The 22,153-nt window shown below is 35.4% G+C and overlaps 1 protein-coding gene across 1 annotated transcript in view; it reads left to right on the top strand.

Moving 5' to 3' along the window:
* The window catches only part of PCLO (piccolo presynaptic cytomatrix protein), a gene marked incomplete at both ends in the record, with an annotated part of 378,928 nt that overhangs the window by 334,127 nt on the left and 22,648 nt on the right, over positions 1-22,153 (top strand). The window contains one exon of the mRNA XM_082309114.1: positions 1,326-1,393. Within this exon, the coding sequence (XP_082165240.1) occupies positions 1,326-1,393 (68 nt within the window). The remainder of the gene's footprint in view (positions 1-1,325; positions 1,394-22,153) is intronic.

Here is a 22,153-nt window from a genome sequence, read left to right as displayed (position 1 = left end):
ATACACAGCTGAATAAATCTTGTAAAGTCTTTCTGTTTGGGAGATTTTTTTAGAAGACTCTTATTATCCAGTTGTAATACCCCTGAAGGTTACTCATGATAACAGCTATGATAATGACCAGATTCTGTATGCCTTTGTATTGTGTAACCATCCATACCAGTATAATGTCTGTAAATTATATTAATTTTGAATGCAAAGGTGAAAAGCAACTGAACAATGTGTAAGGAATTTAACCCTAGGGACAAATAATTCTTGTATCATATTTGTAATATGTTTTATAAAGCATTACCTCACAGCAGAAGAAAAGAATAACTTTCAGTTAAAACTGAATTTAAAATCACTTTAAAAACTGGCATTTTATACTGATGTTTTTAGTTCATTGTGAACTTGGACAGCTTCTGTTACTTCCGTGAAACATGAAGCTGGCTCATTGGTAGCGAAGAGCAGTGCTGACCCTTTAGCCCCAGAGGAATCACATGCGTCTGAAGATAGTGCCTTATATTCTCTATCACAGCATTTCAGAGTCTTAAGGAAGAAAGACAAACAGAAGCTCAAACATCTGATAGTAGCAGACATGTTCTTGAGAGTGATTGTCATCATGCCTTAGAGCTTGCAACAAGTATGTTTAAAGATAGCTTACATTTTACCTACCTTTCATTGCCTAAAAATAGACATCTAGATTGTAATCCATGTTCTTTCTACATCCAGTGGAGAAAGACAGGGACCTCTAGAGCCTGATGTATTCCACTTACCTTACTTTCAGATCCATGTATGTCTCTTTGTTTCTTATGCTAAACCTAAACTGTAATGTAAAATCAATCATTAAAAGAAGATAATGACCACAAATATGCCTTACCTTTGAAGTACTAGTATTGTAGACCAAATATCAATTTTGTGACTCCTTATTATATATCTCACTGTTCACCATAGCAGGATAAAGTGAGGAGAGGAGCTATGTAGACTGATTGCAGAACCCCAGGCTGATACGGGGCAGGTAGCAGACGGTACCTGATGGCCTCATTCTATAAGATTGTACAGGCTTGGCAATATGCGATTGCATTTGCCTCCAAAAGAGAAAAAAATAATATCCTTACGTGATCTGTCCAAATAGCAATAGAAAAAAACTGTTGTCTACTTTATTTTCTTGAAATTAAGTATATATCTATACACACACACACACACACAGAGCCCTTTTTGTTTTTTTGAAATACCTTTGATGTTTGTCTTTTTGTACAGAACCAAGCCTCACTGGCTTAGGTGTATAATTTTCTTAGATCTCATCTCTTTATGATCTTATTGACAACTACCACCATATCTTCTGACAGAGGGAAGATGAGCCAGAATGGACAAGAACCAGTAAAGCAGTCCGGAGTAGGATTAACCGATGCAGAAGGTAAAAAGAAATACAAACAACACTACAGTGGTATCCCATGTTTATAGAACCGATATGTTTATTTCTTTTACTTGTTGTGCTATGAAAGATTAGCCTATGCTCTCTTTGTATTATAGATTAAGATCCTGACTTTCATTTACACTAAGGGCCCTTTACACATAGCATCAATGTAATGAGTCTTCAGTTTAAACAAGAACAGTGTCTTACCTGTTTATTTAAAGTAATTAAATAGTTAGATTGCAATGAATAATATCTGTCTTTCAATGTTCATTGCTTTTCATAGTATTGGAATAAAAAATATGAAGTATGGAGCTAACTCAATACCCATTAAATCAGAAGAAAATATCCAATGGCTGTCAGGCTCTATTTTTATAACATTTCAGAATATTTGCTTCATAAAGCAATTATTAATTTTGGTGTCTACATAAAACATTAAGTTTAAATAGAAATATTAGCTGAACATCAAGCTTGACTGCTGCACTTAGACTATAGTGAATCTGTTATCTGATTGGGAAATCCTGAGTGCATTTTTTCAGTATGAATGTGGTGCTGCCAAAGAAGGAGACATTGTAATACTGGAGCTGGAAAGAGCCCGACAGAATGGCTTTCAAAGTTTCATGAGCAATGTGATTATCTGTTTCATGTGTAATAATGGACAACTGCATGAAAATTAAGACAGTGTTTTGTACTGAAGGATATGTTAGGAAAATTCCATTTCCCTTTACATATAAGATATTTTCTTTCAAGTGTATGTTTCTGTTGACCTCAAATATAAAACTTAATTATCATGACCTTCATTTTATTATTAAAATAATACTTTTATTATTTTAATGCATTTCAATGCAGCTTTGGGTTTTAATTAATTAATACATTGAAATTCATATATACAATTGAAGTTAATTTCATGTTAAGTTCAGCCTTAAAAAATCAACATTTTTCAGGTTTCTGCAATCTGTATACATGGGGAAATAATTGCTGTTGCTATATTTGAGGTAAAAGCGGTCTAATGTTCCACAGATTTGAAGAAATCAAATCAGAATTTGAGGGTAGAACTGTAAAAATGTCTTTTCCAAAGCAAGAATCCTGTATGTGCATTCTACTAAATCTTTTAAGTACATAGTACTCATCATAAAAAAATCCAAATTCAGCTGCTTGTCAATGTTCAATGGTATTTTTAAGAATTTGAAAACCAAACTATTTTTTAAAAGATAAATGGTGGGATGAAAATGGGAAATCAGGAATTTTCCCTTTTTAAATTGTCATGATGTGTTTTATAACAGAATGATAACTGTAAACAAACCCAACCAAAAAAACACCTTTTGAAACATTCTAAAAGATGTGTATATAGCATTTGGTTACTAAAACTACCTTTCCAGCCAAAGGCATGTTTCTGCTCATCTTCAAAATCTGCAAATAACTCAAGAGCTGCAGTTCCCTAATTTTCACTTATGATGCAATTCAATTCTCCTAACTTGAGAACTCTAAGATTTACAGCCCCAAGTCTGATAAAATGAGTGATTTTTATCAAGTGTTGGTTTTCCCCATTGAGAGAAGCTGGGGCTGCCAGCCTAGTTTTTAGTCTCTGATTTCTAGCTAAGATGGGACAGATCAGTCTCAAATGATAAATTAAACAAAAAGCTGGAAAACAATTCAAGAGCATTTCAGTTTCAGCATGCAAATATAATTATCTTGTGGGGAAGTAGTTCAGAATTTAGAGGAACTCGAGATTAACTGAGAATTACTTCAGTATTATAGAATTATTGTGGTATTCTTTTCATAGATGAACAAAACTGAATGAAAATCTTAAAGTCTTAAAGATCAAATGATATCTTTTCTGTAATGCACTTATCTGTGTTGTGGACCAGATGAGCTCTGCAATTAACTGGAAGAAAATGTTCACTCCCAGTTTTCATTAATTTGTAGAGAGGTCCCATAGTTGACATTTGTATTCTCATTTGCAAATAAGGATTTGGTGTTATACTTAAAACCTTTTAATACTGGTACTATTTTTACATTTTCAAATATTCTTAATGGATAACTTCTGTGAAAAATAGCCTGTGGATTACTCTCTTTAAAACTGTGCAGAATAAATTCAATTGCTTAAACATGCGGATCTATTGCTACTTGAAATGTTTTAGTTATCCAAGTCATTCACACAGGCCTCGCAAATATGGCAGGGGACTTACAGGAACAAGATCTTTAAGACCCGTAGCTGGAGGCAAAGCAAGGTAGGACTCTCAAATGGTAATGAAAACTGTTTTTTAGGCAGCTGAATCAAAACTGTAGCAACAGAGTTCAGATTCAGCTCACAGGGTATGACACCAAAATTTAGGCATGTACATAAGTGGAATCACCAGGGAAAAATATGCTCCTTTTGTAATTGTTTACCTACTTGAGAAATGTGCTAATGTTTTGTTGGGAATAGTTTTTATGCTATTAAGATGTATCAGTTAAATTATAAGTAAATATTGGAAAACAGTACTATTTACTTTGCTGACACAACCAAATGGTCAATATAAATAACTGTGAGTATTGCTATGATAATCTTTGTTTCTCTGAACATATAATCTTGTCATATTCTGTATTTTCATACTACTTAATTATATAAAATAATTCAGAGTTTTGTTCTTGGACACTGTGTTACAGTTATTTTTATGATACGCATTGTTGCATGCTATCTTACACTGGACATTCTGCCCTGAGCAGATGAAATACTTCATCTTCTTAAACTTCAGTAAATCTTATGATACATATTGTAATCTTCATTGAGTTATGCAAACCAATTTCTCTATTCATTTCAGAAAGTGCAATATCTTTTGTTTAAAGACTTCTTATGACATGCTGTGGAATTACAGACATTACAAAGAAAAAAGCAATTGCATTCCATGTAAGGATTGAAACTAACAATTAAAAGCACATGATTAATATCTTGATTCAGTCGTAGATCATGATTGGTCTATCTGCCCTATGAAACTGCTCAGCCAATAGATCCCAGATGGTATTTTCCACCTACCAACTATTTATCCAATTAAGAAATACATGGGGAAAATTATTTTCATATATTTCAAAAGTGTGCGTTTTCTAGGTAATCCCAAGCTGCGATTATTTCTAGTAGAAGAGAGATATATAGATAAGAATAGCATTTAAATTGAAATAGTTCACTATAAGAAAATTTTGGATCTTCTCATTTTGAAGATGCTATATACATGCAAAATATCATTCCTCTAGGATTGCAGACATTGAGGTTCATCTCAAACAAAGACTCTTTTAGGAAAGATGAACATGTCGGTAAGCTTCACTCATTCAGTATGTTTTTGAGTGAATGAGTTCCCACAGTGCTTCTGTCATCCTCTGTGCCTGCCCTCATTGTTGCCAGTATTTTCAGTCAGAAAATCGTAAACTTTGTATAGGAACAGAGTGGTTCCCCACCCACATCTTCCAAGAGAGTGGGTTTTTTACTTTTTTTAAAAAAAATCCCATCCAGTCCATGTCCTGAATACCAAAAACTTCCCTACACAGTTCTGCCATGGCTCAGGGGCTCTCTGACGTTTCCAGTGGTCCTTTGAGCATCATCCTTTGAGTGCAGTAAAATGAAGTCCTGTAAGCAAGAAACTGTCTCCCTGTATAAATGGCTGAATCTGGACAGAAAATTGCAGAATATCCTAGTAAAGCCTCTGTAGATGTATTTCCACACCCAGACAGAAGGAATTGATTTGTACTATTTCAAAATCTGATGATGCACACATACTTACTGCACTTCTGCAAGACGACATACTAGTGATATGCACTCATTGTTTACATAACCTTTAATGAACTCTTCCATGGTTTTCCTTTTTTGCGTGCTATGTATTTGCCTGAGTTACAGATAAAGACAACAAACAAGCTCTGTGATAACATCATGCTTTAACAGGCAAATTTTACAATACTTTGATTTTTATTTCATCTATTCAGAGTAGTTTAAGCTAAAAAACACACTTTTTTTTTCTTAATTTTTGAGCTTTGTGGTTCATCACCCTGGATTATAAACTAAGAAATTCAGTTTTAACAGTTTCATCATTTACCTTTATATTTCATTAATTAAGACAGTCTAATCTTTATGAGAAAAATGGTTGAAATACCACACAAACCTTAAAACAGGCTAGGAGGTCATTCTAATAACATTTTGGAGGAAAGGTGCATGACCTCTGTAAGTAAGTGACCGGCAATCATTTGACTTGTAAATTTTCCTTTATAGCTTTCTGAATAGACTTGGTAAAATTTTCATCCATCATGTCTGCATGGAATAGACCCTGGAGCAAATTATCTTGCAAACTCTATCACACTTTCTCTTGAAGGGATGCACAGGAATAGTATGTGGGTTAGCTCTCTCGGATAAAATAAGGCATAAAACAAACTGACAGCGCAGGCACAACTAAGCATTGCAACATTCTTCAAACTAATTAAAACTCAGGAAAAAAAATCATTCTCCTTTTACTTGCTGTTTAGTTAGGCTAGAGTAACTCTGTTTAAGCCAAAGGACTCACTGTGGTATGACTGAGAACAGACTAAGGGCTTGAGAGGTTGCTTAAATCAACTTGCTACATCTCCGCACTTTAAAAATTTAGTATTTTGACATTTTTTAACTCCAATGGTTGAAATATCAGCACTATAATGTTAGTCCTTATGAGGATGTTCAGAGAGAAATAGTCTTAATTTCAGACCTTCAACCAGAAAGTTATAAGTAAGAGAAGAATACAGATGAAGGAAATAATTAAGGGCTAATTATGGCATAGTTACTGAGATTTGGAAATGTTTTTGCCTATGCACAAATCTGTACTTTGATGTCTTGTTTGGCCAGGCTGAAAATAAGGGGTTTACAGCAGATTAGAAACTTTTCTTGAAATTATCTGTATCATTTCACAAAAAAAGAGGACTATGAGATCAGATTAAAATATGATGCTTAATATTAATGAAGGAGGTTATAATTAGAATTGAACTTCTTTCTGGATTAAAATTAAGGTGAATTTTATTACCCTTGCACAAGCAATGGTGACTTTGAATGAAAACACTGAGACTGGGAACAATGTAGGACAGAGATCAGGTTAAATATTAAATTTTTGTAACTTTGGGATCATCTGAGACTTTCCTTCTTTCATAATCAAGTCTAATTTATATCTTTGTATCTATTAGATAGTAACTTCTGTGAAACTTAACCTCATGTTAAGTCATCTAACATGAATACCAGAAAAACATATCTAGCTGTTTTTCCCTCACAAGCATTTTTCTCTTTAACTGTCCATAAACATAAAAAAAAAATTAGAAAGAAAGCAAGCATTACAACATTTATAGACAGTTCTCCCACAAAGGTGCATAAAGGAAGCATCCAGGCACTTTTTTTAAATGTTTGGAATAAGTTCTTTGATATTTAATGGAGAAGCACTGTAATTTAGGAATGAAAATGCAAAAGATGTGATGAAAAGACTCTAAGATGGATGTTCTGGGTTTGGACAAGAGGGATTTGCATTAATTCATGGAAGGAAGCAGATTTTCTGGTGGTTTGATGCCAAAATTAGTGGAATTCCCATTTTGGGGAAGTCCTGAGAGGCTCATGCTGGAGGATCTCCATCTCGAAGGAGAGAGGCGACTAGAGGACAAAAGTCAACCTTGCTGTAACAGACAAGCACCAGTTATCGTCCTGATAGCAGCTAGTTACAGGCAGCAAATGGTTTCTGGTGTGCCTCCAGATCCCGGCAGCACTGCATTTTGGGACTACATCCTCACTTTCTGTGGGGACTGGTATACCCCCACTTTAAGCCAGTATTACAAAGTATATCAGCACCTAGTTTATGTGCTTTAATTTGCCCCTGTAGATATCTAAGTCTCCTCATGGATTATATGATGAGTCTAAATACTCCAGGTATTATAAATATACCTTTAACTTCCTTTGGTATGAAGGAAATTCTCTAATAATCTCTAACAATTTATTTCTAATGATTAAGCCAACTGCTTTTGTTGCTTTTCTCCGTCAGTAATCAGAAAAAATATAGTAGATTACTTCTTCCGGAAGGCTCAACTATAGAATACAATAAAACACAACCTGCAAAATTATTAAAGTGGGGGGGACTTTAGACAGAGCTCATGTTTGTTACCATTACTCAAAGATGGGTGATGAGTTAATTGAGAGCAGCCCTGCAGGGAAGACTTGGGGATACTGGTGGATGGGACATTGAACATGAGCTGGCAATGTGCACGTGCAGCCCAGAAAGCCAGCCGCATCCTGGGCTGCATCACAAGAAGTGTGGCCAGCAGGTTGAGGGAGGTGATTCTGCCCCTCTGCTCCACTCCCATGAGACCCCACCTGGAGTCCTGCATCCAGCTCTGGGGTCCCCAGCACAAGAATGACATGGACTTGTTAGAGTGGGTCCAGAGGAGGGCCACAAAAATGGTCAGAGGGCTGGAACACCTCTCCTGTGAAAAAAGGCTGAGAGAGTTGGGATTGTTCAGCCTGGAGAAGAGAAGGCTGAGGGGAGACCCTATTGAAGCCTTTCAATATGTAAAGGCGGCTTACAAGAAGGACAGAGAATTTTTACTAGGGCCTGTAGTGACAGGACAAGGGGCAATGGTTTTAAACTGAAAGAGAGTAGATTTAGATTGGACATAAGGAAGAAATGTTTTACGGTGTGGGTAGTGGGACACTGGAACAGGTTTCCCAGAAAAGCTGTGGATGCCTCATCCCTAGAAGAGTTCAAGGTCAGGTTGGACAGGGCTTTGAGCAGCCTGATCTAGTGAAAGATGCCTCTGCCCATGGTGGCGGGGTTGGACTAGATGATCTTTAGAAGTCCCTTTCAACCCAAATCATTCTATGATTCTATGATATGAAAGAGGTGACAATTTTTATTGAAGGGTTCAACATACAAGCTGCAAATTCTTCTGTGGTGTGTGAGTGGCATTCTGGGAACAGTTGCCCATTCAAGCAAAGGTATTTTGCAGTTATAGAAGTAGAAACACTTTTATCCTTTGGCAGTTGTTTCTTCTGTACCTTTGGCTAGGATCTTCAGGGTCACACATCTCACTCGCTTTGCCCAGTGTTTTGTCTTGAACAGATACAGTCAGTGCCAGGAAAATTTCACTTTCTTTTCAGTTTCTTACCTTTGTATTGAGCTTCAATTACTGAAGGAACTTCAGAATGTCACATGTATAGCACTGGGTAGTAAGATTCTGAGAACTGTTATTTCCAAGGAAAATCGAAAGTATCATTATATATCATACATCTGCTCACTTTTATGTTTATGTCAGGACGTGAATGAACAGATAGATGAATTGTGAATCCACATGCTCAAGGCTACTAACAAGAGTATTCTCCAATTAACCTACAAATCATACACTAACACGTATTTATTTTTCTTAAAAAATTTAGTTAAACTGAACTTTATCTTCCGGAGAGAAAATTCTTATCTCCTGCAACAAAATCCCCAACTCATAACACACTAGCAGTATATAGATCAGCAATAAATGACCAAGTCAGAACCAGACGCTTTCACAATAGCAGAGAATTTATGTTATTTTGGAATAGTTCCATGTTTCCGTACCAAGGCTCAATCCAATTCTTTTCAAGACCTTTTTAGGCTGGTGTCTCAAAACCACAGGGAGCACTGTCTATTTTGCTCTTGCATACATGTCAAATACTATCTTTGCTGTTTGCTGCCTTCCCAATAACTCAAATATCTCAGGAGAATTGAACGTTTAATCCTAACATATACAAAAATATAAGAGAACCTGAAAAAACAGTCTGGACTTTCAAGTATTTTTCTTGAGTCAATAGAATCTTTTACTGACTAAGTATGAGACTGTTGACTTGATTACAATGGATATTGATCCATGGATTTAAAGAGAAATCCAGCCAATCTGAAATGTTACCAACACTGACCTGAACAGTGGTTGAACTGCGTTTTTTTGGTTTTGAGTTCATGTCCAGTAGTACATAGCAAAAGAAATTGCTGCACACTCTCAGTATCTTTCCTAAAGAGCAATATAAGCCTGGTGATCTCTTTTTTAAAACACACTTCTAGTGGCTGTAATATCTGTTTTTACAGTCTTATTGCCATTCTGTTTTACATGTAGATGAAGTCAGTTTGAGAAATAAAATATTACTAAGTAAAATGTGATCCTTGCCCAGGAAGAGATCTAAATGAAAGAATTATGTATTGACAGACTTCTCTACTCTTTCTATAAATAAAAAGGCTAAAATTCAACCTGGCATTGTTTAAACTGTCTTTAATATAAAATCACAGCCTTGCTTTCTGCCATCAGGTTCTACCAAAGGTCTACCATCTAGTACTCTTGACAGCATAAGATTAATCAATGCCAACAAAATTTAAAGCAGAAAATACCATCAAGGGTGATTGCTCACATGAATGGCTGCTTCAGTACAGAGGAAAAAAGGGACACAAAGGAATAGAAAATAAGTAATGAAAGCACTTGCAGCTAGCCTGTCACATGTTCATGCCGTCATACTGCACCTCCTTTATTTTGGGGAATGCAAATTTTGATTTCAAAAATTGAAAAGATCAGATATGCTTTCAGTCACAAGGGGTCCTTAAGCAATGAATCAGGCTTATGCACTGACAGTAGTCCTTATCCTCTCTCTGTTTTGTTTATTTTTTTGTTATTAAAAAATATCTATAATATTTTATACACACTCTGTCAAGCTAGGAATAGCCATACTACTAATACCTAAATAACACCCTGATTTGAAGAAGTGATTCAAGATAAACAACAGCAGTATTTTAAACTTAAGAATTATCAGCTTTCTCTCTAAACTCTGGAAAACATTTCTTTTATCTATCCCTGATTGGCCAGTGCTCTGATTTGCCCACCTGGCTCTCCAGTAATAATTGGAGCAATTAGTTCTGCTTTCCTGAGGTATTTGCCAGTATAATCCAGCTGGTTTTCCTAAAAAGAAGCAGAAAGAATTTAAATAAGAATAAAGACTGCAGCCAGAGATAGAAACATAGTGGAAAAAAGGACAAGATAATCTTCTATATTCTTGTATCCACATCACAAACAACATTGCTTTACATAGATACAAATCATCTTGTTCCGGAATTGTTATTATAAACTGTCATTAAAAGAGAAGTAAATAATCCAGTGAGCCTGACTGTGATTAACTAGTGGCTGGCCAACAGCTTGTGCCACTCTTGCATGAACTGGGATGGAATGGCTATTAGCCATTAAATCATGTGGCAAGAAAATTCTAAAAAACCTGGGTTTTTTTAAGTTTTCATTAAAAAAAGTCTGCTTTTCCCATTGATATATAGAAAATTAACAAATATTAAGAAGACAAACAAGCAAAAAGAAAAACAGAAAAACCTGAAAGCACATTTATTTATTTTATTTGAAAGCAAAATATCACCCTTTGATATGATGCTTCAGTAATCACCTGGAAAGATAATTTGCTTGCCTAATGTTCTTAAGCACTTTTATTGGCCTAGCTCTTAAATGCATTTCCACTAACATAAAGCTACTTGGGACTTTCAGGAGGTTTCTTCTGATGACTCCTTGGAGATGTAATGGGGTCAGAGTGTTTGGGCTGGGAAATCGGAGTGCTAGTAATACCATCAAAAATCTGACAATGTTACATGGTTTCATTTCTGGGGAAAAAAAAAAAAAAAAAGAAGTTTTGGTAGATTTCTGTAATCTATGTCTTTAGAAATATATGGTTTATGAAGGAAATCTGGTTTAATAACAACGGGCATGTTTACCAGTTAATAATGAAGACCTTCAACACTGGAAAGCAAACAGGGGGATTCCCCCCACCAAAAATGGAGTAAAGGTGAAGATGCTGGAATGTATGATTACTGGACCTGAACCTTGACTGGTGTAAGCAAGTCTGAAGAAGGGCTACTTCACCTAGTGAGTAATTTAAAACAACTTTGAAACAATTACTTTTCATGATCAGTGCTCATGTAGAATCAGCAAAAGTCAGGTTGAAGCATTATTATGATAGAAGGTGAACTGCTAAATCTTAACTAAATTCCCCTCTGTGATGAAAATGAAACTAGGAGATACTGAGTAGCGTCTTTAAATGTCATCTTCCTGGATAATTCAGGTGATCTCCTCCATTTAGCAGTGTGATTAGGACCTGGAATTTTGTGCATACTCCAGGAAGAAAGTAAGTACAATAGATCTGTTTTAAGGTCAATAATGTTTAGTGCTCAAGTATGTATGAGCTATTATGTAGCAGGAATGGGGTTGAGGGGACTTCAAGAGGTCATCCCTTTGCTTCAAAACACAATATTGTTCCTAAAAGGCTTTTGGTAACTTGCACCAAAACATTCTTAATGATGATAGAGACTTTATAGCTTCATTAGTCTGTTCTAGTGCTTGATTATCCTTAACACTAAAACATTTTTCCTAACTTCTAGCCTAATCTTGCTTGCTGAAATTAATCCTCAAGGAGAGAAATAAGAATCCAAAATCCAAGCTCTTCCCCTCACAAACATAACACATTTTATCAAGCATTTCCTATAAATAGACTTTTCTGAGCTTGCCTACGAATGATAACACAGCTGCTCCTACCAAACAGTTCTGTATTAGAGCTCCACTTTTGTTGTATTTATTTGAAATGTCAAAAAAAATAGGAATGTCATAAACTGTTTCTATACTTAACAGTCCTTTGTAACTCCTTAATGTTTGTAACTCACATAAAAGGAGCTGGTATTGTATTAGATGTGTATGGTTTAGAAGGTTATTTATTCTTTATTTCTTTTGTTAAATAATTTATAACTTGCTTAGAAATTAAACTATTATGCTGGGGATTCATAAAGGAGTTTTTTATCTCCCCTCACATGTTCTTGTAGTATAAACCCTTTTTTAGACTGATGTTCAAACATTTATCTTGGAATGCTGTTTAAACGCATATGGATCTAGAGCATTTCCAGGTGGGATCACATGGCAAGCTAAAATTAAATTTCAGCTGATATTTATGTCAGAATGTGAGACTACTCAGAATTATTGGATTATAGGTTGTGTTTCAAGACAGAAGTTTTTGAAAATCAGTGTGTTAGGATGAATATAAATCTTTCATATAATGGAATTGCCTAGATGCTTCTGATTCTCATGATAGAGAGTCTGCTTTCATATCTATAATTAGAACCTTGTGCTTTGTCACCAGTTTATTTTCAGATTAATACACTTTTCATAATGCTCCATGTTCATTATTTCGTCCTATAATACTAGCCTTACAGGATTGCAGCTTTAATGAAATGTGTTATCCATTGCAACAGTATGTGAACAATTATTTGTCTGTTAAGGAAAAACTTCAGTCTGTGTATTTCTCTTAAAGAATTCCTAACAGTTTGTGCTGTGTAGGCATTTGTAATTACTTTAGGCTATTATAAGCTCCTCTTCCCTTTTGTGCATTATTTATTCTGATACTATGGCTATGACTGAGAGGGAATCAAATGGACAGAAGACTAGTCAAATCTAGTGGCAGAAGGTGATGTACTGTGTGTGTAGACTAGGATGCAGTTTATATATCTTTATCTACAAAGGGATTCAGGGACTTAAACATAGGTGAATCCTGCTGTTTTAAATACCCTAAAATATTTTTCTTCCTCAATCCAGTTTCTATTCCAGCAAGTCATGGGTATCCCACAGGTTCTTCATCATGTCTGCCAATCCTGACCAGATACTACATTTTCACTAGCACATCTTAAATGACCCCAGATCCACATGTATATAGGCATAAACCTGATTTGCTCCTACAGCCAAGACAGTATTCAGGATTCCCTTCACAGTCAGCTACCTCGACTGCAAGTCCTTTTCCACTATCAAGAACAAAAAGATTATAATGAAAACTTATAACATTTATTTTGGCTTGCACATCTAAAGTTTAGATGGCCGATATCAAATGAGATTAGTTCTACCAAATAGTCCCTAGGTTTACATGTGTGTTGATGCCATCCATTGCACAGGTCTTTCTTTTCTGAAACATCTTTAGATTTTTTTTGTGTCTGCCACATTGGCTTTGCACTCTGACTGATTGTGATGTGATAATAATATAACATGACTGAATTTCCATGCCTTGGAAAAATGCACAAAGATTCTGGAGATCAGCTGGGTCAAACATCTGATACGTACATCTGCCTTCATGCCTCGCACTGTTGTAGTACCTAGAAGTTCACATATTTTCCAGAAGTCTAGTAACATACTGCCTACAATAATTAGTCAGTTTGTGTGATTTACTAGGAAAAAACCCATATGTAACTTGCATCAATGCCTGCTGAGTATGCTATGGATTCTTACTGTTTCCTCCTGCTGCTATATAATGCTATAGCATTTATTCACCAGTCTCCTGGTCGCCTTGGCTGGGCTTGGCTGAGTGTTTAGCTTTTTAGCAACATATTCATATTCATGGAATACTCTGTTATATTCTTGAAAGAATTGGATTCTCACTGATCTGAATGCAATTATTTGACTTTTTTTTTTATAAACTATGCCCTTCTGACTAGTCTGATCATCTTAAGAGTTCCTTCTTTCTTGGCAAGTAAAGGAGAGAAAAGGAAGGCTTTGCTTCTTGCCTCTGGACATCTGAGAGAGTCACAAACATAGATACCTTAACTCTTTGGCTATATGTTGGTTTTAAGGCTATTTGGTGTTTCGTTTATGTTTTATAGCAATATGCAAAGTCTCTGACTTTATACAGACACATTTTTCACACTATTTTCCATGTTTGAAAAAGCGAAGCCTACACAATATTGACACTTAGTATCTTCTTTTGTACTCAGTGCTTTCTTTTCAAACACACCCACAAAGCAAAATTACCTAAGTTCCTGTAAAATTATGGTACAGCTTATTATAATTCAGAAACTATACATTGTAACAATAGGTTTTTAAGTCCATGATAAATTTGTACATGAAAGCTGGCATTTACAAAGAAAAGAATCTGAGCAGTGTTAGAAAGAAAATGAAAGAAAATTTGGTTCTTCAAAGAGAAATATATTTTTTTCCTGTTGATGAACATTTTGTGCAGAAAAAGAGCTTTCACATCAAAAGGGAAATAGTTTGGGAAACAGAGCCTAGGAGGTGCTCTTCACATCTTTTTACCAACAACATCTTACCTAGGTGTTGTTCCATTGACTAAAGGGGCTACTCCAGATTCACAAAATTATACAAAGAGAATGAGATATTGAAGTGTCTCAGCTTGACTTCAGAAAATGACTTAAGCATGCTTTAATGGTTGGACTCGATGATCTTAAGGGTGTTTTCCAACCTTAATGATTCTATGATTCTATGCTTTTCTGGAATTACATCAAATAAGGATTAATATTCTATTTTTATTTGGGATACTTGCAAGAATCCTACAACATGTGATATAGATGTTTCCAATTTATCTTCAGTAGTGGAAACAATGTGAAAGCATATTGCTTTCCATCAGAAAACAGAAAAGCACCAATATAAGTGAGAAAAAGCCAATTTTCCTAACATAACTTCTGTCATTCTCTGGACAAAGCCCAGTAACTAATATGTCATTGTATACTGTGCTTTTTTTCCCAGCCTCTTGAATTTGGCTTGTTGAATCTAAATGGTTGTATGCAGGTACAGACTTATTGAGAAGGAGGAAATGTAAAAAATACATTTATACATTTAAAATGTAAAAAATTTATACATTTAAAATGTAAAAAATACATTTATAGCCTCCCCATAAAGGTCTCATCATTTTGGGTGTGTGCCTTGTCACACCGTAAGGGAACGACTGCACTGAAATCACAGATGTGTCCAAGTATAATATGACAAATCAGTCCCTTTATTGGCAGCATCTACTGCCCTGAGGTTACTTGTTCTGAATCAAATTCCAAAATTAAATATTGCAGTTTTCCTGTTGAACAAAGCTGACTAATTTGTTACAAGTAAAATTTTCTGCTCTTGCTAAAAATTCTAAATTGAAGACAGCTTGAAAAACAGATATGATAGGAAGTGATGCAAATCCTGGGAGAAAGGACACACACACACACACACACACACACCCCCCAAACACATTCATTCTTACCTGCCCCTCTCTGGGATCAACTGAATATATGGCTGTATATTTAAAGCATTGACCAAGATAAAAAATTATTCTGATTTCTGCTCTATTTTCATGCAGAAAATTCTTTCTTAAGGATACTATGTCTGTTATGATTATAAACTAAATAAAAAGAAGTCAGATATTTCTGGATGCATTGTGTGAATTTATCCACATGATTATTTTTACCTGAATAATCCCAATTACACAATAGCAGTTTTTTTCATGATAAAGGTCAATGTCAACAAATTTCTCAGAACAGTTTTCTTCAAAAGATTACAAGTTTTGGTGCAATCTTACATTTTTTAAAATTTAATAAAAACTTAGGAAGGGATACATAAAGTTGACATCTTTCTTCCTTCCTTAGTTTCTTAATGAACCATTTGAATTAATAACCTGATCTTTATAATGTAGTTTCCCATGACAAAATGAGGTTTCCAATAGATTCTCAACTGCCTGAAATGCTTTGAGAATCCTGATTGGGGAACCTTGTGTAAATACCTTTTCTGATGGAACCAAGTTACCTTTGATGGTTAGTAGAGGAACTTCAAAGTTGCTGCATCATTTTGTTAAATACCCAAAGACAATGTTTGTATCTGGAAAATGTAGATAATTCACACTGTGTGCATTCTGTCCTTCTTAACTATTTTCTTTGCAATCTCAAATGAATATTTGAAATGACATTCAACTCATTACAATAACATACAGCTGAGACATGCATCACTTAAGTGCTATTGGCCCCCACCCAAAATGGGATTAAGAGGAGAGACTGCTGATGGTCAGTCCCTCTGCTATCCCCCTGGAAATTTTCATAGAGCTACTGTATACCTTGTGTTCTCCTTTCCTGCAGCAGTGACCAAGATCTACAGTCTAAAAGCAAGTGCTTCCGTGCTTTATATTACTTCTGAAAATAGTCTCTCTGACATCATTATGTTCATGCAGGCTGCATCTACCTTATTGTTATGATTCAGAGCAGCAACACAACTTTGAAATAAATTCTTCAATTTTACTTTGCTTGACATTGTGTTGATTAGCCTTTTTTTTTTTTTTTTTTTTTTCTTTTTTTTTTCTTTTTTTGATACATCCCAATCTGGTTCCTTTTGAGGGAAACTAAGCTGGAAACTCTGTTCCAGGTGAGCACTAAATGTGCTCCTGTCCCTAAACATGTCATAGCCAAAGATGGGTCTTTTGGGCAGAACTGGACCACATGCAGAAAAGGAACATTTGTATTACAGAGCAGAGTAATTCCTGTTTCAAGTAAAAGCTCTCAACTTTATACGGTATAGATGTAGGTGCCTCGGAACCAATTGCTTTGATCTACTGATTTGTTCCTATTGCACCAGATTAATGTTGTGTAGACACAGTAAAAGATAATTAAGCAAACACCCAAGTATAAGCTTATATTACTTGAGAACCCAATTTTCTATTGAACTTTAAAATTGTTATATATAAAAAAAATTAAAAAAATTAAAATATACACACCTCTTTTTCATACTGTCATCCTGTGAGCAGTTTGGTGAGAAAACCCCTTTGTGCTTGAGTCACATGAAATAAAGGAGATAAACATGTCAGCTGCCATATTCTACAAGAAATCAAACAAGAATGAGGTGAATAGTGATGAACATCTCATCTCTTTCTACCACAATGCACTGAGGGAAAGTCTCAGAGTCTTTCAGGTCCTTTCAAGGAGGAAATAAATAAAGACACAGAAGAAAGTCCCACAACATTCCCATTTAATCTTTTCCTTATAATTTTTTACACATCTTACATTGCTGGTTTTATGAGATCTGAATTGATCTATAAGGAGGTGCTGCCTAGTAGGTTTTTTTTATTCATCTCAAAATATATATTTAAAGCTCCTAATGTAAGAGATATTGTGGAGTTATGTTGCAGATAATCAGGATTCTTTGATTTTTTATATATATATTTTTTTAACTCACTGTATGAACTGAATTAAGCAACAACTTCTTAATATATGTGTATATTCATTTACAAAATTGTATTAAACTCATCCTTTCATAAAGCTTTTGGAATTCAAATGATGCTTATGACAGAGGAGACTGCCTCCAGTGAGTTAGTGGGAGTTTTGCCATTGGGAGTCAGAATTCCTCATAGTGCCCTTTCAGTTCTGCAATAAATTGTGAAATAAATTACTCCAATATATTTCATTGTATTGTATAGGAAACATTGCTTCACTACAATATAAAGTATAGAAGGTGTATACGTGGTCATGACATACCTAGGTGACATACACAGTCAAATGGATGTAGTGGGCTAGATTAATATTGTGTAACAGTTTAGATCAGGACATACTCCATGAAAGTTACTGACATTTCATCAGCCTAGGATTGGCATGAGAGAAGAGGGATCACACAATGAGACACTATCAAGTACTGTGAAAACCAGGAGCAATATTGGAGAGTGCAGAAAAATTAAGATCAAAGCATTTAGCTGACTGAGCAACTAAAGTGCTGCAAATGATCCCTGAAGGTGGGAAGTCTGTCCTCTGAGCAACCCTGAGCTCAGACTCTGCAGCTTTTACTCTATTATTTAGTGTAGCAGCACTTTTGTCCTACTCTGCATGTGATCTTTAACTCCCTAGGTTTTCACTGGACCGATTCACTGTACTATATTTATTTTAAATAAGCAGTACTTTATTTCAGAAAGTTGCTTATACAAACATGAGGAATCCTTTGCAGCACATTCTTGTTGGAATTCAGATCATCTGTCTTGTCCTCAGAGAAATATCCAAACCATGTAATTATTTTGGCCCCCTAGTTGGTTTCTGTACTGATGTCAGTGTTTGTTTTGTTTTGTTGTTCTTTTTTTTTAAATTGCGGTTAGATTGTGAAATGGAAGGTGAGATTTATGAACAACTTGAAGTGAAAAATTTGTATAATACTACATGTTAGGAGCAAAAGTAGAGTCAGCAATTTTAATTTAATTTAGGCAGCTATAACTGCATAAACTTAAATTCGAACCGAAGTATTTAGTGTTAATTAGTTCAACAAGCTAATACTTTGTGCTGAGTCAAGGTAGGTTTAATATACATAGATTCCTAGGATTAGGTCAACTTCAACGATATATAGGCGTACATTTGTATAAATGCACATATATGCATACACATGTATGCATGTATATATACATATATGTGCACACACATAAACGATTAAATCACACACATATATATACATATATATGTATACTTACATATATTATGACCTAATAATAGTTCTACATACACGTTTGGAAAAAAACCCTTCAGTTCTGAATGAAATACTCCATCTGTGCCTACGGGTTTCTCTATTATTCAAAATATCACTTTTGTTTCATGAGCTTTTATAATCTGGAAAATAAACACCAGTGTTTGTTACTCCAATGGACAGCAAAAAAGATGAGACCTGTGTTTCATACTGGCTCTTACACAGAAAGGCAATGAATCCTATTAATCCCATTCAGTTTTACAATTGACTTTCACGTGTTCTACTAGTTTAATGGTCTTTTTTATTTAAATACATTTACAATAATTTAATGGTTAGTCATTTCATTGGCAATTTCTTTTGAATCTTACATAGAGGATAAGGAGAATTCTGGTCTGATCCTTTAGATTTTGCAAACAGGACCAGCTTAAGTAGTCTAGGTATTTCTCTGAATAGTAAAGGTTTAATGTCAGTCTCATACCCATTCTATTTTAATGTTAATTGCCTAATTAAAAACCTAGAGTTTTGCTAGCTATATCAAAAAAAATCTCATCCAGTATCCTTCTACAGCTGGGACCTCTGAAATAGATAATGCAATGAGAAATTTTATCATGGGAGTTCTGGGAGGATCAGCCTCTTAAGTAAAACTTTTGCAATCAGTGGAAAGAAATAACCATCTTGAAGGTACAATTCATCTGACCTGTTCTGGAGATCTCTTTGCAAATAAGACAAACCATATTCTAGAAGAGCAATTGGTCTCTCTTTGCTATAAAAGGCGCCTTGACATCTAGCTCAGATATAGACATCAACATTCAGGCAGATGAATCCTAGCAGCAGGGTCTATCTCCAACAGACGTTAGGTGACAGTCACTGTAAAATGTTATTCTATATGCATCAAGAAGTAACTTTTAAGCACATTTAACTTTATTTGACAAAAATGCTAATTTGATTTGGTCTGCAGTTCTAAAACGGCTGCTGTGCTCAACAGCAAGTGTAATTACCATTTGGAGTGTTAAGTTCCATAATTATCTTGAACTAACAAGAAGCACAAGATGGTGTCAATTTGTTGTTTTTTTTTTTGTTGTTGTTGTTGTTATAAAAGGCTCTAATTGGGATGTGAAAAATGGAGTAGGGGAGAAATTTTGGGTTAGCAGTTTACTCGGATACAACATAACCATCTTGAAATCACAGACGTACAACAGGATAACAGAGATCAGGTTTACTTCATTAAAGATGAAAACTGAAGCAGGTCACAAATCTAATTTAAGGGCCAATTTTGTGCATCTTTAGATTATAAATACTGTTTTCATTGCATTTATATAACCTAATACTTTCAGTTCTCCAAATTCAATGTTACTAACCAGTCTGATTTTTTTTTCCACAAGGCAACAGGAATTCTGTCAAGATTAGTAATCAATTTATCAATAAAATAAGTTTCTCTTTTGGTTCTACTTGAGGAAAGCCCCACACTAATCCTCTCTTTTCTCCACTTTTCAAATCTCTCTGGGAAGAGTAAAAAAAACCCAACACTGTAGAGGTGGTATAGACAGCCTGCAGAATTCTTCTATAGATTTGGTGATTGACACAAAGCTCATTAGAAAGAAGAGAACTAGGAACACTCAGGATTCACACTGTAGCTGGAGCTACTGATTGCTTCTTAATTGGTTTTGTCTCTCAGAAGAGTTGGTGCCTTGTATTTGCTGAAAGAAGTTCACCCTCAAAACACACTAGCAGATAGCAGTCTCCCTTGTTGACCTGAGACAAGCCTGGCAAGAAGCCCTGAGTTGCCTACAGAGACCATACATAATTTTCTCAGAGTTCTGTACCTCTCTGGAGGTAGGAGCTCTATCCCTGTTTACTTCACTGTAGTTTACCACAAAAAGAACACAAAGTCATAATCTCAGTTATAATCTTGGGGGAAAAAAGCAACAGGAAACACAAGTAAATCAGGTTAAAACACAGCATTTATAATTAGTAACTTCCTCCTTTTTTACACAAGATCCCTAATATTTGTCACAACTGGGTAATGGAATATATAACAAGATAGTAATGCCTGTCTCAGTTTTAAACCATGGTCCCATATAATTTTAGAATTAGGGCTTGGGACAGGCATGGAAATATCCTCAACAGTTCAGACAAGTTCACTGTCTCATACTTCAGTGATTTCTTCTGGGTACAAAACTCATCAGTATTTAGACATTTAGTTAACTGTTTGTTAGCAGAAGGAAGAAAAGGATCCCAGCAGGGTTGCCTTCACCAGCTGGGAAGGTGGAAGATAAAGAATTCTGGGAGCTGTTAGAGGAACAAAGATGAAACTGGGAAAAAGAAGGGATAAAGCTAATGCAGGAACTAGTCAGAGGGTATAAATAATCCTCATAATCCACTTCATGGGCCTGTTTGGAAGCACAGACTTTAAAAGCTTGGGGAATGAGCAGCCCACAAGGAAACTGGGCATATGTCTGTCAAAACAAGAGCAAGGAAAAGCCTAAATTTTCTTGTTTAGACTTTCCTTGGGAATGGTAACAAGGAATTGAAGTATCCTGGAACTTCTAGCAGCTCCAAGTGGACTGTTACATATGGGCTCACTGCCCATGCCACAATCACACCTCTTGTACGTAGCTGACAAAAATTATCAAGGCTGTTATATTTCCTTTTTTGATTTCAGCATAACAGCTGGGCCAAAGAGACAGAAGCAAACCCGCTCACTTCTGAGAACTGCCAAGCTGTCTTTATATAAACTCTTCATATTCCACTTAGTCTAGCTCACTTCGTGAACACACATTTCCAGTATTAGAAGCCTTTGGGAATCACAACCAACCTCCTGTTTATATAAAGAGGAAACCCAACCATACATGGCCAGTCAGAAAGACGTATGCATCTGATCTCTTCAGCTCCCTGCAACAAAACTAAGCAATGAAGAATCGGGCTTACATTCCTGCTACAGCACTACTGATTTCTACCTCCTGGAGCAAAACTCTCGAATAGACAACTGGACTTGCATTCATGCAGGAGTGCTAAATTGTTGATAGCACCACAGCTATATTTAGAGCTCTTTTCCTGAGGGAGCTTTTCTTTTTTGTTGACAGTAAAATGGATGGTCTATGAAAAGAGAATTTTGTGCCACTAATTTTTTTCAAACAGTTGGGGAATAATGCAGGGATCACAAAGCAGATTCAATATTCTTTAGACTTTTTTAAAATGAGTAAAACTAAAAACATACAATTGATGCCCAAAGCAATTTTAAAAATACTGAAAGTGCTGGCATTGGAGAAAATGTCCTGTTCTCACAAAGCAATTGATTTTGACATGCTCTCATCTTAAAATGTGTGGTGTCCACTCAGTTCTGTTCAACAAAACTTGTTTAAAGCACTCTTCAAAACAGATTTTCTATGAGAAAGTCACAGGTACAATGACACTAACAACTTTTCTTTAAACAATATTAATTTGGAAAATGGCTTTGTGATCACTGTTGCTGCATACTGGGCTGCAAAAGTAACTGCGTAGGGATCAGGTCAC

Source organism: Platalea leucorodia (assembly GCF_965183815.1).
Source record: "Platalea leucorodia genome assembly, chromosome: 4".
NCBI lineage: Eukaryota > Metazoa > Chordata > Aves > Pelecaniformes > Threskiornithidae > Platalea > Platalea leucorodia.
The sequence above is the reverse complement of the archived record's forward strand: the minus strand, read 5'-3'. Positions and strand labels throughout refer to the sequence as shown.